General features: G+C 33.9%; 1 protein-coding gene across 1 annotated transcript; it reads left to right on the plus strand.

The window, feature by feature from the left end:
- Positions 1 to 1,490: 1,490 nt before the first annotated feature.
- LOC127933146 (bcl-2-modifying factor) lies at positions 1,491 to 17,057 on the plus strand. The gene is made up of 4 exons (XM_052529896.1): positions 1,491 to 1,633; positions 3,649 to 3,824; positions 4,099 to 4,274; positions 10,951 to 17,057. The coding sequence occupies exons 2-4, from the start codon at positions 3,665 to 3,667 to the stop codon at positions 11,029 to 11,031; spliced, it is 417 nt and encodes a 138-aa protein (XP_052385856.1). The 5' UTR covers positions 1,491 to 1,633; positions 3,649 to 3,664; the 3' UTR covers positions 11,032 to 17,057.
- The last annotated feature ends 7,968 nt before the right edge of the window (positions 17,058 to 25,025 follow it).

The following is a 25,025-nucleotide window of genomic DNA, read 5'->3' on the forward strand; positions in this document are numbered from 1 at the left end:
AGATTTACATCATATATTAGAGTTATTTTCATACTGATGAGAAAGAAATCATTATCTATTTCCTACAACAGATAAATGAGAAAACCTTCCTCGTGTCTTTTCACATGACACTTTCAAAGACACGCAGCAGTACTTTACAAGCATCGTTACACTTGTCTTGTGATGGGAAAATAAATGCTATGAAAATATCGTCAGAACATCTACAAGAAAAAACTCTGGTGCATTTCCGCCATTGCAAAGCTGCCGTTTCAACTCTATTACTGTGTATGAGTAGAGTAGAAACCCCCTGTTATGAAGTTGGTTTTCTAAGTAAATCAGCTTGTGGGGTTAGTTCATTCCGGTGTCGTAAAATCACCCAGCCTTTCTGTTGGCCTGAAACATCATGTGATGAATTCACAGCAGAGAAACCACAAACACTACAGCTGGGGGAATTTCCCATCCACGTGTGTGAATACAGCACAGCAGGGCGGGACCAAAACAAACGCTCTGATTGGCCGCGAGTCACATGATTGACAGTCTTAAAGGCACAGGCGCAGAATCATCCTGAATGATAATACACAGTATGCCAGGAGTGCATTAATTCTCAGTAAATCTGAAGTGTTCCATGCAACTATTTGTGCTATTCATCTTTCTAAGATATATTGAGTTTATAGTCTCCACGTTTGATTATGAATTCGGTCAGTAAAGTAATTAAACGGGCCATTTGTGAAAAACGCATGACAATAGCGCTGCACACAAAAGCACAGCAGGACGGTGATCCTGAACACATTCTACAGTTAAATGACCTCAGTTTGTATTTTAACACCGTTTCTCTAAAATAACACCTTCGTGGCAGGTGTTAAATTAAGCAATACTCCGATTCATGAGTAAATTAACTTGTTAATGCTTACTGATGTCTTGTTGAATTCTTCAGTATTGAATTTTGCATTCAAATATTTTTGTATTACAGTAGTATATAATTGATCTCAAGTTTAAAATCCTTTACACTCAAATTAATTTTTCATGTACTTAATTAATTTATTATTATTATTGTTAAGTACCAGCTCAAGCAAGCTAGCAATGAATAAATAAAACATTTATTTATTTATTTATTTATTTATTTATTTATTTATTTATTTATTTATTTATTTATTTATTTATTCATTCATTCTCTCATTCATTCATTCATTTATCAATCAGAAATAGTTCAAATTATCCTATCATCGTGATACACTTGTGCTTGATTTAATCCTAAATTAAACCTATTTTGGCCAAGTTGGGTCTAAAACCATCACGTCATTATAGCCTCTTAATGTAAATGCTCCTGTCCCTTTAAGAGAGAGAGCGAGAGAGCGCGCGCGAAAGAGAGCGTGTGTGTGTGTGTATGTGTGTGTGTGTGTGTGTGTGTATGTGTGTGTGTGTGTGTGTGACATTTCGAGCGCCGTGTGTGTGTGTGTGTGTGCGTGTGCGTGACGTCAGCACGGGGGGAGGGGGGGCGGGGCCGCTGGAACACGGGAGCGAGCTCAGCGTCGCCGACAGCAGAATGAAGCGAGCCGACGAGGAGCGCGCACCGCACGAGCGAGCAGCTGATATTTCTAAACTTCACTTCACTTAAACATATTTTTATTACGCTGGAAAAGATACAAACACACAGGTAAGACGCGTTTACTCATCATGAAGTTCGTCAAAAGGAGGCACGGTGAGGGAAATGCCATAATATTTGTTTTATTGTTAATTTATTCTGTTTTAATATGAGTGTAAATACAGTATCGCGTGTTGTTATTAAATGTGTTTGTGTAGACACTCGTGTTTATTGAGAATATTTACTGTGAGCTGTCATGTTAAAGAGTGTCTTATATAAACCTATAAAAATCACTGAAGATGTTATTGTTGTCTAAACCGGCAAACTGGCGGTGTTTCAAAACCTAGTGAGCTGCCTACATAGACAGCAGCGTTTGGATCTTACTGTTTTAAGTCTCTGAGGAAACTGCTGCTGTCTATGAAGACTCACATTAAGATTTGAGACACAGCCCTTGTAAATCTCAATAGTGCGTTTAGAAAATCACATCTCAAATCTGATTTGCATTAATAATGACTGTGTAAAGTGCTGGAGACAAGTGTCATAAACACTTTATTATCCCTGTCAGTGTGTTTCATGCGTATTCTACGTGATTTCTATTGTCTAAATAACTGTTTATGATAAGATAACAATGCTGTTGTTGAACTACTGAAATGCAATTATGATATGAAGATGAGAACTATAATGATACAAGAGCAATACATGTGGATATTGATGATGGAAAGATGAAGAAGTGAAGACACTGGTTATAGTCACTCATTTCTCATTTCTTTTGGACTGTAGTTTGTTTTTATCAAGAAGTCATGCAGATTTTAAAGCAGGGCAGTTTAGCCAAGCTGTGCTGGATAGTGTGTGAGTGTTTTGTGGTGTTCAGGCTGGTTTGTGTGTGTGTGTGTGTGTGTGTGTGTGTGTGTGTGTGTATGCGTGTGTGTGTGTGTGTGTGTGTGTGTGTGTGTGTGTGTGTGTTCTCACTGGGTCAGTAGTGCTACAGAAGCTCAATGGGAGGCGTCAGCACAAAACAAATCACTCCACCATCACTGCAACCCTTAGACGCCTTCAAGTCAAAATTTATTGGCCAAGTTTGATTGCTCTTATGAAAATAGGTCTTAAATACACCATACAGTACAGGGAAGTACTCTACAGATAAAACACAGCATGCAAAACAATTATGCATTTATTTATGTTTTTATGCATGCATTTATACATGCATTTATTATTATTTTTATTTATGCATTTATACATGTATTTATGTATGTTTTATGCATGCATTTATTTATGCATTTATACATGCATTTATTTATGTTTTTATGCATGCATTTATTTATGTTTTTATGCATGCATTTATTTATGTTTTTATGCATGCATTTATTTATTTTTGCATGCACTGGATATTTGCTCTTTTTATTACATGATATTTACATTATTGAAGAGTAAATATGCATTTCTAAGCTAAATATAGCATTTTCTCAAGTCCAGAAATGCATAGTATGTTTTGTTAGTAGTGGTAGATGTGAAACTATGGTTTGTTGTTGAGAGTCTCTTGTGGGTTAGTTTTGGTAACATTGTTAGAGTTTTTTTTCTTTTCTTTAAGAGTTCAGATAGAGATGAATTAGCAAGGCCAGGGTGATTTTGGACTGATTCCACCTGGCGCTCATGAATGGATTGTAGTTTGTGTGTCAGTGTGTGTGTGTCTGCAGCAGTAGAGGGAGCTGCGTGTTGCTCTGCTTTTTGCAGCGTAATTTTTTCATTGAGGAAATCAGATGCGATAGTTTGCGGTGTGTGACACATGTTTCTGTAACATGAACACACACACACAACACACACACTTCTGAACACCACACTTTCGAATGATGAGACACTCTATGGCCTGAGAGAAAGCTGAGTAATACTCATAAGTGTCATATTGGAAACTTTTGAATATGTAATAGTTTACCAGAAGTGTTTGACAAAGAAGATTGTACTAAGTTGCTAACTGGCTGTAAATAACAAAGAAATTACAGAGTTGACAGAAATAAATAGGGAATTCTGTTTGCTGATGCAGTGTGTGCTGTTGTTAGTGTGACGTGTGTGTGCTCTGCTCTTGTGTTCAGGTGAGGAGCTCGGCTGATGGATGAGGATGAGGATGATGTGCACAGGAAGGGTCTACGGCCCTGGCCTTCCTCCCAGGTTCAGTTAAAGCAGACAGAGACGGCCGGGAGACCCCCTGCATCACCCAGCGTAATGCTGCCCTGCCCAGTGCATGTGGAGCACACACGCTTCTTCTACGGTAAGCCACCGAATCCCTAGATGAGTGTGTGTTCCTGACCTCAGTGGCTTCATTACCTGTGTGTGTAACCAGTCACTTTGCAATGCAAACCAGGCCAGCGTTCACGTGCATCTCTTACTGTAGAATCAGTGCGGGGGGAAGAAGCCACTAAAGCATGATTGAGCAGCTCAACTCGTAGCTGCTTGCAGTTCCGTTTGGTGCCACTAGAGCTCCAGAAATGTTAGATGGTGCCTGGTGTCATCTCCAGTGCTCTGAGCTCTTGTTTTCTGAACAGGTAGCGCAGGATTGTTGCTGCTGGCGCCGCGGAGCCGCTCTCGGTCTCCAGACGTGGTGCTCCGGCCGAGTCTGAGGATGATGGAGCGGGCGGCGCGGGCCGAGCGGAGCGTGGAGACCCTCATCGGACAGAAGCTCCAGCTGATCGGAGATCAGTTCTATCAGGAGCACATGATGGTGAGTCGGCTCGATCCTGTGAGCGTGTTTCTGTGCGCCGGATCATAATCACATCACGTCTTGCTTCAGCACTCGTTCACACAAAAGAGTTTTCAGCGTGTGCTGTTTGTTTCGGCCGCACTGTTTCCTGAATCTGGTCGAGTTGTTTGACCTCAAAGACACCGGAGCGACCCCTCGCTCTCACTTCCTGTTTACTGCGCTCTTTTCCTCCAGTGTGTGTGTGTGTGTGTGTGTGATGACATGGGTATGACACAGGTATTACAAGGAGAGGGTGACTTATGAGGACATAACCCATGTTCCCATTTTTCAAAACACTTATAAATCATACAGAATGAGTTTTTCTGAGAAAGTAAAAATGCACAAAGTTTCCTGTGAGGGTTAGGGTTAGGTGTAGGGTTGGTGTAGGGACATAGAATATACAGTTTCTACAGAATAAAAACCATTACACCTATGGGATGCAAATGTACAAATGATAAAACACAACAAAATTACAAAAACAAAAAAAAAACAGAAATTATAAAAAAAAAATTTTTTATTAAATAATAAAAAAATAATAGTTTCACAATATTATAGTAAACTAAAAACAATAAAAACCTATTTGTTACTAGAAATAAAATGAAAATTAACTGAAATAAAATATATTGCTATTTGATGTATTAAAATAGCTAAAACTGAAATAACAATGTATAAAAATTATACAAACATGTAAAAAAATAAAATAAAAATAATATATATATATATATATATATATATATATATATATATATATATATATATATATATTCTAGTAACATATATATATATACTAATTCAAAATATGAACTATGATAGTTTCTCAATGATACTAAAGTAACACTTTGGGAAAGTATTTTTTTTTTTTTTTTTTTTTTTTTTTTTTGCATGGGGCAAGAGTTTGAGAATCATTTTGCCGGTTGACATCTAGATGAAAAACTAGGACTAAAAGTGAACCACCGCAGGCTGTTGCCATCTGCTCTCCTTTCTTGGCTTCTCTAGCTCATTATCTCTTCTTTTATTCTGTCTTTCTCTTCAGTCTTGATTTATTTCTCGTCTTGGTTGTGTAACTCCAGCTGAGGTTCAGTCTCTGTTAAACGCTCCTGGTTATTTTAGGATTTCATGTTGCTAATTATGTGATTTTCAAGCTCTAAAGCCTCGTTACGTGTTGAGAAAGGTACAAACCGGCTCGTTCCAAACCATAGTGAGGCGTTCTGTGGTCTAAAGCAATGAAACCTCGTAAGTCAATTCACAGCGAGTAGAGTTTGATAAATACTCAATTTGATAAATAAATGGAACTATTCTATTAACTAATAAAATTGTATATAATTTAAAAATAAATAATTTTACTAAATTAAAATAAAATGTCAAAAAATAATAAATGTATAAAGTTTGAAAACAAAATTATATAAAATAACATAAAAAAAAATTCTAATGTAATTTCAAAATAATATAATATATATATATATATAAATATCAGTTTAAAATAATTATTCATTATAAATTTTCAAAAAATTATAATAGTTGTAATAAAATAAATTATATACATTTTAAAAAATTGCATATCATTTAAATAATTTTTTTATGAATTTAAACATATTTTAAAATAAAATAAGTATGTAATACATACGTAATACTACAATATTTATTTTCTAATACATTTTCAAAAAATAATAATTAAATAATTGTAAGACATAAAAAATATATACATTAAAAAAAGTAATAGAATTTTTATATATAATTAAAAAATATACTATAACAAATTTTTAAATAAAATAATACTTGTATATATACACATTTTAATAAATTATATATATATATTGCATTCCAAAAAAATATTGTATTTATTTTATCTTAATTATTAACGTTTTCAAAAAAGAAAAAAGTGAGATGAGCAGGTTGTGAAAAAGTAGTTTCATTATTATGAAGTCTGTTTGACTGAAGTTCAGCTCTTTCCCGCGGCGCTGCTCTCTCTTTCTGTCGCCGTTTGCACGATTGCTGCAGGAATCTCTGATCATCACGTGTCTTCAGAGGCTGACAGATGAATTACTGCACGCTCTCGAGCTCGCTGAGGCCCTCGGGGCCCGAGACGTGACTGTGTTCAGAGATTCATCAGAGCCGTGGTGAAGTCTACAGGAGAGCAGAAATAAATCAAGTGCACGTCTTTTTGAGATTGTTTTTTAAAGCTAAGGATCTTGGTCTGTCCAAGATATAAATGTAGCATTGCATCAGTGTCTCTGCAGTGAATGGGTGCCGTCAGAATGAGAGTCTGATAAAAACATCTCAATAATCCACAGCACTCCAGTCCATCAGTGAACATCTGGAGAAGACAAAACCTGAAACACATCCAGCATTAAGATGATTTTAACTCAAACACATAGAGTCTATAATCCAGAATAACACTTCCTCCAGTGAAACAGTGTTCTGGTCTGAATCAGGAGAGAAATCTGCACAGATCAAGCAGCGATTAAACAGATCTGTGAGAGACAACAGCAGATTTTCATTGGATGTGTATTTGTGTGTGTGTGTGTGTGTATGCAGTGTGTGTGTGTGTATGTATGCAGTGTGTGTTTAGCAGAAATGCGGTGTAAAGGGGATGTGTTTCCTGTGAGACTCTCGAACAATGCCTTCTGAAATCCTCCAGAGATCTGCTCTTCCTGACTCAGGAAAGTCATTCGCTCTGGATTCTCAAACTTCATACGTCTCTTTTCATTCTGTTGGGGTTAAACGGTTAGTTATGATTGATATTTGTGCTGGAGGTAAAACCAGACTCTGTCAAAACCTCAGGAGAAATAAAACACTGCGATGAGGCTAATAGTTGTTGTACACTAATATATATATATGTAAAAGTAATAATAGTTGTATATATTTTTGTAATAAAAAATATATTATTTAATAATACACACACACACATATATATGTAGTGTAAAAAAATATTTATATGATTTTTAAATATAATTATATACATTTTCAAAAACTGAAATAAATTATGAAAAATATTAATAACAAATTTTATATGTAATTTTCAAATAAATTACATATAATAATAATAATAATATAGTAATATTCTTTATGGTTTATATATATATATATATATTTAAAAATACAATAATGTATATCATTCAAAATTAATTATATTAATTTTCAAAAAAAATTTATACAAATTATAGATTTTTATTAATAATTTTTAAAAATTATAATTTTTTATACAATTATTAATAATTGTATATAATTTAAAAGGAAATTATATCTAAAATAAATGAAAAATAAAAATAATTTTAATATAAATAATAGTATATTATACATATACATGCTTCTAAAATAATAAAGCATATAAATGATACATATATTATAATTTGATACTATATGTTATTATTTAGTTAATTTCAGCTGATCAGCAGTGATGGGGTTAACTACAGCAGCACGCAGAGCTGATACCACACCGCGACCGCGAGTGTGTGTGTGTGTGTGTGTGTGTGTGAGAGCGTTTGCGTAAACTCCATTCGTTATCTCATGCCAAATTTAGCCACTGACTCAGATGTGAGAGCGAGCAGCACACGCACGCAAGCGTCCACACACACACACACACACACACACACTCTCTCTCTCTCTCTGTGGGAATCCCGTCTGAAGCGCTCTTCTGCTTCTTCTGTTTATCACTGAATCCTCTGTCAGTGTTGGTGCTTCTTTGATTCCCAGTGTTTCAGTAGATTTACATCTATTCATTTCCATTTAGCATTTTTTATTCAAAGTGACTTACAATTGCTGTATATGTCAGAGGTCAGAGGTCGCACGCCTCTGGAGCAACTAGGGGTTAAGTGTCTTGCTCAGGGACACATTGGTGTCTCACAGTGGATTCGAACCCGGGTCTCTCACACCGAAGGCATGCGTCTTATCGAGTGAATGTGTTTTCTGGAGCACTATCCTGAGTCGCGCCGGTTTCTGCTGCTCGTGTGATTGTGAGTAAGTCTACGGGGGTAAAGTGAGCCGGGCTTATGCAACGCACTGTAATGTTCAATCCTCATATTCCTGACCTTATTCCATAAACATCTCAGAAACCTGGAAAAATATACGTTTTACAAGAAAACTACTTCAAAGTGTCTCGTTTAATTCAATGTGTTACTGTCATTTCTTTGTAATCATGGAAGTAATGCCACAACTTCTGTATTTTGCATTACTTTTATGATTTTTTTTATTTCCATGCATTAAAAAAAATGTATGTGCAAAATACAGTTTAAGGCCAATAAATAATATTTTTGGATTTTGGGATATATATATATATTTTTAAACAGATTCAAAATTGGGCTTTAATATATATATATAAAGGATAAGAAGTAAATATTTAAAAAAGCATATATTCTAAATTTATGTTTTAAAAAGTGTAGCTTAAGGAAATATATTTTTTATTTAATGCAAATGTATTTTTATTTTGTTATTATTATTTTATAATATAAATATATTTAGACTTAAAATAAGTTATAGAATAGTCAAAAAATATGTTACGAAATATAAATAACTAAAACATGAAATTCAAAATTTATTAGAATAATTAGAAAATAATTTGAATAAATAAAATAATTAGATTTTCAATAATAAATGTAGATATATTTTATACATTTCTTCACAAAACTTGTAGTTGTGGAGCGGTTTGGACTGCTAGTGTGTGTTAGCGTGTGTTTTATGGTGTGTGTTATCAGACTTATGTCTCTCTGGAGAGCTGAGCCAGCCAAAATACAGCTGTGTGTGTGTGTGTGTGTGTGTGTGTGTGTGTGTGTGTGCAGTAATCCTATTTAGTGAAATGATCTTCTCTTCCCTCGCTCAATGACAGTTCTAGTATCATCCTCTTAATCTTCCCAAATCCAGTTCCCCTCAGTGCCAGGAAGAGCGAGCGGAGAGCGTGAGAGTCTCCCATCCATCATCTTCCATATCATTCATGATCACGTGTGTCTGATGACATCATGAGAAGAAGTGTGACATCACACTCTGACGGCTTCACCGTCTCTCGGGCCGCAATCAGCTTAAATCAGCCAAACTATGCAAGTAGAAGTAACTAAATGAGGATAAAAAAATGCAAAAACATTTCTTAAATAATGCAAGACACACTTCTGGAGCCAAGAAGTCATTTGTGATTTTTTAATTCTCATCTGAATCGACATTTCACTAAACGCATGTTCAGATTCTGCAGTAGCAAAAATGATATAGATTTTATTCGACAGTTTAATAAACAGTAAGTTAATATTGTGATGCATTTTAGACACAATATCGTCTTTAATTATAGACTTATTGGCCTGTAATTGCATTCTTTTTATTATGAAAAAAAATTTGATGAATAGGATTTAACCCTTAAAAATGATTTAACCCTTTAATATGCTGCAGGTCTGTCCATGAACATGTATATTGAGCAGAGTTTATTCTCTCGTGCTAGAGTTGCGATCGCTGGTTCTTGCGTGTGAGTGTGGATCAGGAACAGACAGCGTTTGTTGTGGAAATACTGCTGCGTTACGCTGTCTGGATCTGACTGTGTTTATTACATCACTGTCCTCACGCGAGACACACGCTCCAGGCTGTGTTACGCCAGTTTCACGAGATGTGACACGACTGGTGTTATTTCAGTGTATGGTCTCATACAGCCCAAAAAAAAAAAAAAAAAAAAAAAAAAAAAAAAAAAAAACATTAAAAATAGCTCAAATGTTTGAGGAAATATAATTGACTAATAACAACTTCTTTGCATAATTTACAATATATTTTTTACATTTGAAATTAATACATAATACATTTTTAAAAACCACATTAGCAATTTATTTTCTCAATTTCTTTGCATAATTTGAAATATATTTTAAAATGTATATGAAAATATGTTTTTTTGCCTTATGATAATATTGTATATTTTAATATCCATGTTCAAAATATATTTTTATTTTTTCTTTGCATAATTAAAAAATTGTTTTTTTTTTTTTTTTTTTGCCACTTGATAATAATTATTAAGTGATTAGTAATTTTGATGAATCCATATTAGCAATAATTTTGCATAATTTGAAATATATTTTAAAATATATTAGAAAATAAAAAAAATCTGCCTAATGATAATATTCCATATTAAATATCCATATTCATCAATATATATATATATATATATTTCTTTTTTTTTAGAATTTGGATTTTATATATATATATATATATATATATATATATATATATATATATATATATATATATTCAAAATATACTGCTAATGCGTTTTAAAATTCATATTAGTAGTATATTTTGCCACATGACATTATAATTTTTTTAAATGTTTTTATTCATATTAGGATTTTTTTTTTTTTTTTGCATAATTTGAAATATAATTTACAATATAAATATAAAAACATAAAAAATATAAATATATGAAAATGTTTTTTTTTTTTTTTTTTTTTGCCACATGATATTTTTTTAACTAAATATTAGCAATATATTTTGGCCATTTTGTGCATAATTTTAAATATATTTGAAATACTGGTTGAATCACTGGCTCAAGAAAATAAGAAATTGTATTATATTTTTTAAGGACCATTAGATGCGACATGACATTATTTTAATGCCAAATAAATAAATGTACCCCCATAAATCTCATTGAACCCAGCAAGTCTCATCACTGCGATGCTGTTGTGTTTCTATTTTGCAGCATCACAGAAACCAAAGGATCCGGGAGCCGCTGTGGAGGCGTGTGGCGATGGCGGTCCACACCATGGTTTTCGGCAGGTGAAACGCCTCTCAAACACAACCTGCCATCCGTGTCCCAGTCCTCTTCACGGAGCGGGACGTTTAACAGCACTGTCTGCAATCTAACACGGGTTTAGAGAGGACAATCTGAGACTGAAACGAAGACGTCTCCGCAGGACGGGGACTGCTCTAACCTCTGTTTTCCATGAAGATGCCATGATGTTCTCCAGGAATATTTTCATAAACATGTCGAGGTATTTTGTACAGGATGCTGTTTGATTTTCTTTGCACTTCCATACGTGTATATATACGACTGACCTCCACGAGTCTTGGGAACGCCTTACTGTCCCACGGCACCCATCCACGGATGATAACGACGGGATTTCTCCTTCAGAAAGCTTCCGAGACGTCCAGCAACTTGACAAATCTCCAAAGAGGCCGTTTCTCTCAGAACAAAGCTTTTTGCACCTCCACCTCCACCTTTTTTATTGCATAATTGTTGCTTTTTTTATCGTTCTTCTTATTTTTTTGGTTTGAATGGTTGTTGGATGAACAGGCGAGGAGGATCTAGACGTCTTCGATGAAGTCAATGATGAGTTGGTGTACTGCTGTTTTTATTTGATTTCATATCAACAGAAATATTACTGGATTGGCTGTGTCGTTTGCTCTAATTTCGTCAAATAGTGATGTTTCTTATTGTCTACGTATGATTTTGTGGAGGAAAACTGTTATCGGGGTATTATTTTATTATATTATTCACCCAATTTTGGAAAACATGAGAATAAATGTTGCAACGATGTTGACTTCAAGTCTCACTCAGGTACTTGAAGGGACAGTTCCCCCAAAAATGGTAATTCTGTCATCATTTTCTCAAGTTGTTACGTGATAATGGAAGTCAATGGGGACCAGAAAGAGTTTGGTTAACAAAATTGCTCAAAATACTTTATTTTATGCTCAACAGTAGAAAAAAAATCATCATTAACTCACCCTTAATTTGTTCCAAACCTGAATGAGTTGCTGGTCCCCATTGACTTCCAAAGTAATTCCATTCAATGTAAGTCAATGGGGACCAACAACTGTTGAGTTTTTAAGCATTCTTCGAAAATCATTATTTACTCACGCATAAGTTGTTCCATGATGGAACCCACTGACTTCTTCAGCATGGAAAATATGCAATGGAAGTCAATGGCTACCATCAACAGTTTGGTTACCAAAATTCTTCAAAATAACTTATTTTGCGTTTAACAGAATAAAGAAAAAAATCTTTCATGTTTTACTCACTTGCACCAATTTGTTCCATGATGGAACCCATTGACTTCCATAGTATGGAATTTAAAAAAATACAATGGAAGTCAATGGCTACCAACAACTGTTTGGTTACCAACAATATTTCTAAAGAATTTATTTTGCATTTAACAGAATAAATAAATAAAAATATTTCATGATTTGCTCACTTGCACCAAGTTATTCCATGATGGAACCCATTGACTTCCATAGTATGGAATAAAAAAATACAATGGAAATTGTTCCATCTTCAGTATGGAAAATATGCAATGGAAGTCAATGGCTACCATCAACAGTTTGGTTACCAAAATTCTTAAAAGTATAAAGAAAAAAATATTTCATGATTTGCTCACTTGCACCAAATTGTTCCATGATGGAACCCATTGACTTCCATAGTATGGAATTTAAAAAAATACAATGTAAGTCAATGGCTACCATCAACAGTTTGGTAACCAAAATTCTTCAAAATAACTTATTTTGCGTTTAACAGAATAAAGAAAAAAATCTTTCATGTTTTATTCACTTGCACCAATTTGTTCCATGATGGAACCCATTGACTTCCATAGTATGGAATAAAAAAAAAATACAATGTAAGTCAATGGCTACCGTCAACAGTTTGGTTACCAACATTCTTCAGATTATCTTCTTTTATGTTCAACAGAAGAAATACACTTGGAATGACGTGAGTAAATGTTGACAGAATTGTCCATTTTGGATGACCTGTCCCTTTAAATCCACTAAATCTAAAACAGCCAATAGATACAAACCAGTTTTGAGATATCATGATGTTTCTGTGCCTATAACATGAACAGATCAACCTTGACTGTTTACACTCACATACAGCAAACATATCAGAAGTCATCACCTGAAACTGTTGAAGATAATCCGAGCAATACTGTGTAAATCTGTGAAGTTTTCTCCTCTCAGGACTCTCGCCGCTTTTGATTTTTCAGTTTTATTTGTACTTTTATACCTGATCCCTAAAGTTACGCTGGTGTACATTTCTTTCTTCCTTTAGTTTTTTATTATTATTATTTAACCACTACTTTGTTCAAGACATAAGGAAGAACGTCTTCTGAAATTTGTTCGGACTGTAATTATTATATTTGAAGACACTGATGCATTCAATGCTGTTCCTCTGATTTGTTATTTAGTTTTTTGTTCATCTTGAAGGAGTGAGGCATATTTTTTGGTAAGATTTTGGATCATATTGATGTTTCCGCCACCTCTGGAATCATGGAGTTCATTAATTTCAAATCTGAGATGATGGTAGAATGATCATATGAAGGAAAATTACTTTTTTAATGAAACCACATCGTTTTACTCTTTGAGAACAATGTTGATAAAAGTCATCATTCATCATTTATTAGAACCATGTCAAATGTTGATTTAAAATCCACTCACATTCAGCTCATATTTCACCTAAAAATCTAAAGGAATAACTTGCTTTTTGCATTTAAACATATTTTTTGGACCTTTTAGTTTAGATTACTACATTTGTAAAGTTCTTTTAAATTTTCTACCACCGTTTAATTTATGCTTTTAATATTTCTAATTGTATTTTAATTTTTCTTGTGTTGCTTGGTCCCTATTTTAGATGGGGATTAATGTAATGCATTGATTATTTTATAATATTTTTTGAAAACCTAAATTTTTCTAAACTATTAGTCATTTTGGAATTATCTCACAATTCCGACTTTTCTTCTTAGAGTCGTAAGTTTATCGCTAGATGGAGTTAGATGGGGAGTAATGCAAGACATTATTTGAATTGTGAGATGCAATTACATTTTTTATTTTATTATTCTGTGGTGGGAAAAATAAACAATTGCAAGATGTATCCTCAGAATTCTGAGAAAAAAAGTACAAAATATGAGTTTATTTCTTGCAAATCTTTTTTTTTTTTTAAATGGGTAGTAATTTGACATTGATTTCTTAAATTATATTTAAAAAATCTAGATTTTCATTATATATATAGTATCAAATTAAATAGAAAACATTCTTAATTGTCATGTAAATGATGCCATTGTCACAATGCAAAGTAATCCAAAATTAGCCAATCTTAAAAATGGTTTTCAGTTTCTGTTGAAAACTTCAAACTTCAGATTTTGAGGTGAAATGTGGCTGTGTTGTAAATGTACTGGGCTGGTTCATCAGTACGGTTCAGGTTCAGGTTCCAGTTCAGGTTCCGGTTCAGGTCCAGGTTCCGGTTCAGGTTCAGGTTGGTTCTCTGAGGCGGAGGCCGCGGCTGCATGATTGTCGAATGTTGCGTGAGCTGAACGTGTGTTTCCTGCAGATTGTGAACGCTGAGCCAGCACCGCAGGTTCTCCTGCCTCATCCAGCCGATCACACATGTGCACTCCTCCACTTTCCTTCATGATGTTTTTAATGTGTTTTCTTTTATTTATTTTGTTTCTCTCTTTTTGTAAATCGGCCTGTTGCTACTGTATACATTTTATTGTGCAATTCTCTTGTTTCTATGCCTCGATACTGATGTTTTGTTGTACATTTCTGGTGTTCGTTGTGTTGCTGCAGCAGGTTTAAGATGCTCTGTGATTTTAATCTGTTGTTTTGGTGTCTCTCAAATCAACAAAGTGCCATCAGATGAACTGAGTATCAGGAAAGACTTTGTGTGTCATCAGCTGATTTTTTGTGAAAACATTTCCAGGTTGTATTTCACTCCAAAATCCACTAGAAAATTCTCCATTATTAATTTTACGATTTTCATAACAGTTAACCACCTTCAAATTCTCATTAGTGTTGTGAAACATTTTATTTTTGGGTTTGTTTGTAATTGTTTTTGGGGTGAAATACGTAGAAGCTTAATTCCGCCACGGGATAAAAAAAAGTATTTGCGACTTTTTATCTCAACATTTTTATTAACTCAAATTGTAAGTTCATATCAACCAGTGTTATTTTTTTTTTTGTGCAATTCTAAGATACATCTCATAATTCTAACTTTTTTTTTCGCAGTTGGTTTATATCTAGCAATTGTTTCACATTTTTCTTTTTTTCACGCAATTATGACTTTTCTGCACAAATCTGAGTTTATAATGTAATTCTGACATTTTTCACGCAGCTCTTACATCATATGTCACAATTCTGACTTTTTTGCATAATTCCAAATTTATGTTGTGATTCTGAATTATTTGTGCAATTTTTACTTTTCTACAGTTTATATCTCACAATGTGGATGTTTTTCACACAATTCTGACTTTATATCTCTTAATTTGACTTTTTCACGCAATTCAAAGTTTATATTTCTTATTCTGACTTTTTTGTGCAATTGATTTATATCTCGCAATTCTGACATTTTTCACACAACTCTAAAATTTTCTGCACAAATCTGAGTTTAAATCTCACACATCTGACTTTTTTTTCTACGCAATTTTGACTTAATATCTTTATATTCTGACTTTTTCACGCAATTCTGAGTTTATGTCTTTGCAGTTCTGACTTTTATGCGCAATTCTGAGTTCAGAGAGATTTGAAGAATTACATCTCAGAATTACGAGATATAAAGTAAAAATACAATGTAAACAAAAAATTCATAGAAAAGTCATAATTGTGGGATAAAATGTCACAGTTATCTTTTTTTATTCCGTCGTAGGACATCTTTTGATTCTGACTTCTCAGAATGACTAGACATTTTTATGTATTTATTTTTTATCCTGTGACGAAAACAAACTTCCATAGAAATTTGACCTGACTGTGTTCCTGATATACTCAATCTTATTTTGTTTGTGTGTGTGTGTGTGTGTGTGTGTGTGCGAAACTAATGATGAATTCTGCGATATCTTAAAGATCTGACTCAGAATCATTGCATGAAATTAAAATGCAGGAGGCTTTGAAGACAAGCGCAGTGGATGCAGGATGTTGTGAAGTGCTTTATCTCTGATCCTGTTTTCTGTTTTACATGCACTGGAAAGTACTTTGTGTTTGATTGAATATCAAGGGTTCTTGTATCCCAGTGTTATTGTCTCTCTAACATATCTCTCTTCTGAAGTTCTTGAGATATCAGGAATATGTTTTTGAATCTCTATATCGTTTTTTTGGCATCTGACAATGTGTTTTTGACTCAAAGGGTAACATGCACACCGTGCTGCCCAGTATTAACCCATGATGATACCAACAGTGTCTTTAAATATGCTTCAATCCTTCATTGTTTTCTTGACATTGACTGTAATTGTTGGGGCTCATTGGTTTGGGTTTCTAAAATGGATTTTCTGAAAGGCAGATGTTTTTAACTTTGAAATTTGATTAAATGTTCCCCAATGAATGATTTCAAACTGCGATCAAGGGCTTTTTAATCTTCAAAACGACTTGAAACATTCCTTGAGAGTCCAAAATGAATTTAATTCTTCGTTTAAGATATTTTACCATCTTAAAATCCATTCTGCAGATCTGACCTCACCATTTTTCCATCCAGGCCTTTATATACCGTATATCCGCCAGCTGATGGCTTCTATTGAAATGATCCCATTGGGAAAGACATTGATTGTCTATCTGAGGTCTTGACGTTCACACACACTCCCTGTTCACCGAGAAACGAGACCCAGCGATGATGTAGCATGTGTGTAAACATTGACTGTGTCTTTGGGACTGTACTGTGCACTTCCTCACAATGGTTTGGTTTCTCTCATGTTTTTAATACAGTATGGAAGTTTTAGGTTTTGTTATTTAGTGCAATATGCTGTACATAAGAGCTTTGCTCTACGAAATACTTTTCTGAATTTTTTTGGGTTGTTTTATTGGTACACTTTTTTTCAATAAAACTATTAAAGACAATTCGTTATTTTCGTTATTGTGTTGATCAGTGTTAGGAAGCACAACTAACTAAATCTAGTAACTCTACTAACTTCAATACTTCTGTATATAGATTTTATTTTATCTTTTTAGAATTTGTGTTGAATGTAAATTTATTACGTAAAATGTTTATGTGTTTTTGTTTCAGATAAATAGTTATCTTTTTAATGGTAAACAACAGCAGATTTCTTTAGAATTTTTAGATTTTTAGTTCTTTTAAATTAGTACTATTTACATTACGTTTACATTATAGTATTTGTTCATATTTTTAGCTTTTATTTTTATATTTTTATTTTATTTAGTAATTTTACTGTAAAAAAAAAAATACACAGTAAAAATATTTCCCAAAGATTATTGGAGTATGTTTAATAAGAAAATACTACTTTATATTATTATACTTCTTGTTTAATTTTAAATTAACAAACTATTGTAATATTCTAAACTGTCAGGTGAGTTACTTCAGTATTATTTTATATGCTACTATAGTATGTATTAATATTTTGAAGTATCTTTTGTTTTTGTTTTTCATTTTAGTTTAAATTTTTGCAGTTTTGTTATGCACATTTACCATTTTTATAAAAGTAACTTTATTACTTCAACTTATTTCAGTTAGTTTCCGAGGCAATATTTTTAATTTTCACTATTTAAAGATAAAAAAAATATATAAAATAATTATATTTTATTTATATTTATTTATTTGAATTACTTAAAAAAAAATAGTTTTAGTCAACAGTAACAAGACTGTGTTAAATTTGGCAGGACATTTCATGGAAAGGCACACTGTAAAAAAAAAAAAAAAGATTATTGAAGTATGTTTTACAAGAAAGTACTCTATCAGTTTTTCTACTTCAAAATTTAATGTTTAATTGAATTTTGTTATTTGCTGTTTCTTTGTATTTAAAAAAAAAGTTTATTTAATTTTTTTTTTTTGTTTCTATACCAATTTTTCTCAGTGTACTTGTGTCTGTGCTTAACTGCTGTTAAACTAGTCTGAGTAATGAGTATGTAGTAGTTTGAGTCCAGCAGCCCGAGTCTGTTTATTGGCGTCATGTCGTGTAGAAGCGTAATGAATTGCTCAGTATTCTGGCTGCTGGAGACTGAAACCAGCCAGGCGTTTGGCAGCGATCCTGCCCACTGTTTGCCTCTCCCAGAGCGAGGTCATTAATTCAGCCGTGCTGCTGCCCACACTAATGACCGCCTGACATCCACATCACGTGACCCGAGCCACTGGCATATTACAGACTGTTTGGAGCCTTGTGCCCAGTTCTACAGCAAACAGGAAGGTTCTTCTGCATTAATGTTGGTTTTCAGAAAGGTCACTTTGCCTTATTTGACGCACAGATGCGGGAGGGAGATGTTTGTAACATTCCTGTCCAATTAAAACACCAATAACACTAAGTGTTTAAGTTCAGTGCATCATCAAAAAAATGTAAATAATTTCTTGAGTATTTAAGAAAATGGTTTTAAATTTAAAACCTTGTGTATCATATTTTATATGCACTTTTCTTAGGCCTTTAAATTACCAATATATTGGTCATTTATATATATATATATATATATATATATAGTAGTCATTATTTTGACTTTTATATCACAATTATAACGTTTTATCTCAAAATTATGACTTAGTATGTCATAATTAATATGTTATCTCATAATTATGACTTTTTGTCTAAATTTTTATTTTCTATTGCATAATTATTACTTTTTATCTCTGAATGTTTAATCTATTTAAATCTCATAGTTGACGTGCCATAAATTTCTCATATTATCTCATAATTATCTCATAATCATACATTTTATCTCAAAATCATGACTGTCATTATTAAAACTTTGTCTCATAATTATGACTGGGTATGTCATAATTTCGTCCTCTTATCTATATGACCCCATAATTATGACTTTTATTGTTATAAGTTTGACTTTCTATCGCATAATTATGACTTCGTATCTCAACATTTTTATTGTCATAATTATGACTTTATCTCATAATTGACTTGCCATGAATTTGACAGTCATTATTGTGACTTTTATATCACAATTATAACGTTTTATCTCACAATTGTAATTTAATGTCATAATATTGACTTTGATCTTATAATTATACATTTATCTCAAAATTATGACTTAGTATGTCATAATTAAAATGTTATCTCATAATTATGACTTTTTGTCTAAACTTGTATTTTCTATTGCATAATTATAATTACTTTTTATCTCTAAATGTTTAATCAATTTAAATCTCATAGTTGACGTGCCATACATTTGACTGTCATTATTTTGACCTTTATATCATAATTATGACTATTTATCTCAAAATTTTGACTGTCATAATTAAAACTTTGTCTCATAATTATGATTTGGTATGTCACAATGTTGTCCTCTTATCTATATGACCACATAATTTATGACTTTATCTCATAATTGACTTGCCATAAATTTAACAATCATTATTTTGACTTTTATATCACAATCATAACGTTTTATCTCAAAATTATGACTTAGTATGTCATAATTAAAATGTAATCTCATAATTATGACTTGTTGTCTAAATTTCTATTTTCTATTGCATAATAATTACTTTTTATCTAAATGTTTAATCAATTTAAATCTCATAATTGACGTGCCATAAATATCTCATATTATCTCATAATTATCTCATAATCATACATTTTATCTCAAAATCATGACTGTCTTAATTAAGACTTTGTCTCATACTTTGTCTCTTTTATGTTATAAGTTTGACTCTCTCTGTTTCATAATTTAGATTTTTTTTAATCTCAAAGTTATGACTATATGCGCCATCAAAGTCTGATGCATCAAGGCAAGGCCTTTTTTCATATGTCAGGCTTTGCATGGTTGAGATTAGACATGCATTTTGTAGCTATGCAAGCATCAGGAGCAGCATATGAAGTTGTCTGGAGTGCGTTTGTTTCATGAAAGAGACGGCCTGACGGAGGGAATTATGGGATTGCACGCCTCAGGCAGCGGCTCTGCTTGGCTCAGCACTTTTCAGTGAGGATGGAGTCTTGGCAGCTCTGCCTCACAAACAATGGCCCCTGTGTTCTCCAGCCGTTCCCTCACAGAAAGAGACAGCCATTCACTCCAGAGTCTATCTCTGAGGTCAGGTGCGGGGTCACCGACAAGTGCGATCTAGTTTACATCTGAGGAGCCAATCAAAACACGCCTCTACCATTAACCCTTTACTGTCTCTGTCATAATTTTCTGTTCTTTGACAAACCACAAAACACATTCACAGCTATAACAGCCAACACATTCACACACACACTAGGAGGCAATTGCTTAATTACTGTCTTTAAAACACTAATTTAGTCAGAAGCTCAAATAGTAGTTTGTGACTTGACTGTAGCGAATAGTGTTTGATCACATCTCACGTAAGTTTTCATCACATGCTCATGCCCTAAAGATGGTCTCCGTGAGTATCTGATGAGTCTTTGACTGCTAATGTGATTCAACTAATTTCTGGTGAAGTGGTCTGTTTCAGTATATGAAACGTAAAGTGTTATGTTTTTGACTGATTTGAACTGGATCGAATTGAGCTTTGTTAAATCATAATTATGAATATCTCATTTTACCTTTTAATTGCAACTTTTATTTCAAAACTCACTTATGTCATAGCTTTGACTTTTTATCTCAGAATTATGACTTAGTATTTCATATTTTACATTTTTTATCTCATAATTGTGACTTATCTCTAAATTATGACTTAGTGGTCTACTTTCACAATCAGGGCTTAGACTAAGGCAGGTTTAGGCCATAGTTTAATTAGGACATTTAAGTGTATTTTATAAACATTCCTTAGAAAAAGAAAAAAGAAAAAAGAACACATTACTGGTGTGCATCTTGAGACTAAACGATTGACACTGATATCTTTTCAAGTTTCTTTTATTTTGAAACAGCTCAGATATGCATTTTACTCTGGAACTAGGCTTAAGCCTTGTCTGTTAAACCACGGGAGTATGTCATAATTTCTATTTATTTCAGAATTATGACTAATGTTGTTGTTTTTTATCTCATGATTATGACTTTTTATCAAAAAAAAAAAAAACTTTTGTCATAATTTCGTCAGTTGCATCTCATAATTATGAGTTTATATCTCATAACTATTACTTTTTCTCATGATTATGAATTAGTATTTCATAATTTTAACTTTTTATCTCAATTGTGACTTGTCTCAAAATTATGACTTTATATCTCATAAATATGAGTTGCTAAACTGTCTCATAATTGTGACTTTATCTCATAGTTTTGACTTTTTTCCTCAAAATTATGACCTTTTATGTCATAGCTGTTTTATTTATTTATTTTTATTTTGTCTCATAATTATGACTTAATATGTCATACTTCTGATTTTTTAAAGCATTTTTGCTTATGTGGCAGAAATATTCTTCCACAGAACATTGACAATAAGAAATAAAACAATGTTGACAGGAATGCTCTCACAACAAATGTCTATGGGTTAAAACACTGTATGGTAAACAATACATGTCATAATTAAAAAATTGTAACCACTTTATGTGTATTGACATGAGAATAATGTGACAGAATAGCATACTTCCCTTACTTTATACCCTGCCACTAGCGTATAAAACTAGTTAATCTGCTAACTTTTACATAGAACAAAACAGACACCAGAAACTTGAATTTTATTGTAGAGTCACTTTAAAAAGCCAAAGCATGCCAGAGGAGTAACAGGAAACCACGTTATTAACTCTGCTGCATCTGTGTGTGTGTGTGTGTGTGTGTGTGTGTGTGTGTGTGTGTCCTATTGCCCGGAGGCTCCATGAGAAGATCCCCATATAAACAGTTTCTGCTCATGCAATATTACGTTTGAGGTGTTGTATCCAAAACAAGTGATCGGCACAGATTTCTGACTCTTGGTTTATTTGAAACGGTCTAAAAGTACCCAAGAGCAGCAGACGTGCTGCCGTCAGCCAAAAACCTGCATCTGAACCAGACCGGTTCAACAGGTTCTGCTCACGTCTCTGATCTCACACACACAGTGAACCTTCAAAACACAAGCACTGAACTCAAGTGACATTTACATGCATGCATTCAGCAGAGGCTTTTATCTTACAGTACACTACATTCGAGATCAGTTCATGCTTTCCCTGGGAATCGAACCAATGACCTTTGCGTTGCTATGCTCTACTGTTTGAGCTATAGAAATAGATTAGTTGAATGACTTTTTAGTGAACAAATTTAAATGTTAAATAAGAAAAAACTTTGCAACAGACAATTTTCTGTCTTTCAAATATGACATTTTATATTAGTTAAATTAATATAAACACCCAAGACTGTTACAATGCAACTACCATAATTGCAGTTTCATTTAAAAGTTTATATAAAACTGCCTTATGTGCAATTTAAATGTTTATATACAACTCAGTTTATATTCGAGTGTTGATAATGACAAAAAAGGGATTTTTAGATAAACTATTTTAACTTAAATGTAAATAATTTTAATTTCAATGTTTTGGTAAAACATTCACCATGTCAGACTTTATGAGCACATCTGTCTTGTGGCAGCACACACACACACACACACACACACAGAGCCAGAGAAAAACAATGAAACAGACACAAGATTTAGTGAACAATACTTTATTTTTTATATTTGTCTGACTCGTCTCTATGAATCCATGTGCATGTTTAACGCTGATGATTATGGGGTTTCATAACTCAAATAGCTCATAACTCATTTCATAACACAACATTTAGTAGTATCAGGTCATTCATGCTTGAGGCAGTGGACGCTCACATATGGAGCACATGCGGCGGTCAGAAGGAGTCAGTGAGTGTTTGCTGAGTTCTGCAAGTCACTCCCTCTCACAGCTGTGACACACACACACACACACACACACATACACACACATACAGAGCCATTATGAACCCACTGACCTCCTCTCCGGGACTCTCATGTTTCAGTGCCTTTAGAGACGGCTTATTTTTATGGAAGCTGCTTTTTACAACAGAAAATAGTACAAAATAAAATTAAATATTGTGCAATTTTGGACTTTTTTCTTGCATTCCTGCAAGAAAAAAAATCTGATAAATGTTGCAATTACATTTTTGTTTTTTATTATGTGGTGGAAACAAAATATCTGAATTGCGAGAAATTCAGTATTGCGAGATGTAAACTTGGAATTGTGAGAAATAATATATATCTCACAATTATGACTTTTTTCTCAAAAGTGCGAGTTAATATCCTGCAATTGTGAGTTTATGTTTTACAGTTGTTACTTATTTTCCCAGAACTTTGAGATATGTATGAACTCGCAATTGCAAAATTAAAAAGTCAAAATTGTGAATTTAAAAGTCGCAGTTACCTATTTACTTTTTTTTTTTTATCCCGTGGCAGAAACAGGCTTCTGTACAGATTTCACCACGCTGCTCTCAGAGCCGATCAGATGTTGGCAGGAGCTGCAGTCAAACCAATCTCTGCAGCTGTAATTAGAGTCAGTTCTGCTGGCGCGTGTCTCAGGATTGGACAGATGAAGCAGACGTGCCCTCAGGCCAGAGCGAGTGTGTGTGTATGTGTGTGTGTGTGTGAGAGAGAGAGAGAGAGAATGAGATAGAGATTCAGTCAGCAGTACAACACTGATAAAACAGACAATTGAAAGTTGTTTCTACACCAATTGTTTTTTTTTAAGTAGGCCTATACACAAAATACACATACACTGTGTATTCTACACTACTTCTACACTTAAAATAGAACACAAATAAAGGGTGGAGAACATGATTGTGTGTTGTAGTTAACAGCAGCAGAAATGTGTTGAATGCATCAGTAAGTTTCAGAATCTGTCGTTTCAAACATTTAATTTAGCTTGTAATCTATTGCTTTAGACAGTCAAGCCTGTTTCCCAGATAGTTAACAAATGAAACTTTTTGTTTTCTTTCCTGTCCTCCCCCGTCTCTCCCTCCTCTCGCTTGGCAGTCGTCCAGAGCTCCTCAAACAATCGCCTGAGCGACTGCAGCCAAGCCCTTATGGCCATAAACAAGATTGTGGAGCCGTTTGTCTCCACCTCCTGCAGGTCCTGACAGCTGTGGTGCAACACAGCGGCTGGCAGCCGTGTGTGTGTGTGTGTGTGTGTGTGATTACTGCGATATGAGCCACTTCTCTTCCACAGATCAGGTTTGAGCCGCTCCATGAATACGCAAAATAAACTAGAGCTGCTCCATTATGGCAGAAATCATAATCACAATTATTGTGGTCAATACTGATATCGCAGTAAATGAAGTGACCCCAACTAAGCAAGCCAGAGGCGACAGCGGCAAGCAACCGAAACTCCATCGGTGAACGAATGAAAAAAAAAAACCTTGGGAGAAACCAGGCTCAGTTGGGGGTCAGTTCTCCTCTGACCAGACGAAACCAGTAGTTCAATTCCAGACTGCAGCAAAGTCAGATTGTGCAGAAGAATCATCTGTTTCCTGTGGTCTTGTCCTGGTGCTCCTCTGAGACAAGGTCTTTACAAGGGATCTGGTCTCTGCTGTCTTTCAGGGATGTAGAGGTCCTTTCTAGGTGCTGATCCACCATCTGAATGAACAGTGATCTCTTCCAACCTCAATACCCATGGCCTGAAGTGCACTTGAGCAAGGCACTGAAGCCCAAGTTGCTCCCCGGGTGCTGGATCTATGGCTGCCCATTTCTCTGGGTGTGTGTTCATGGTGGGTTCACTTCTCACTGCTGTGTATGTGCACTTGGATGGGTTAAATGCAGAGCACCAATTCTGAGTATGGGTTACCATACTTGGCAAATGTCATGATGATATCTCCCAAGGGTAACATGTAAAACGTGAAGAGTAACGGCCCTAGTATTGAGCCTTGAGGTACTCCATTCTGCACTTGTGATTGATATGATACGTCTACTACGAATTGATGGCGGCCATATAAGTATGATTTAAACCATGCTAAAGCACTTCCATTAAT

This window comes from Carassius gibelio, chromosome A17 (genome assembly GCF_023724105.1).
Source record: "Carassius gibelio isolate Cgi1373 ecotype wild population from Czech Republic chromosome A17, carGib1.2-hapl.c, whole genome shotgun sequence".
In the NCBI taxonomy this organism is placed as follows: domain Eukaryota; kingdom Metazoa; phylum Chordata; class Actinopteri; order Cypriniformes; family Cyprinidae; genus Carassius; species Carassius gibelio.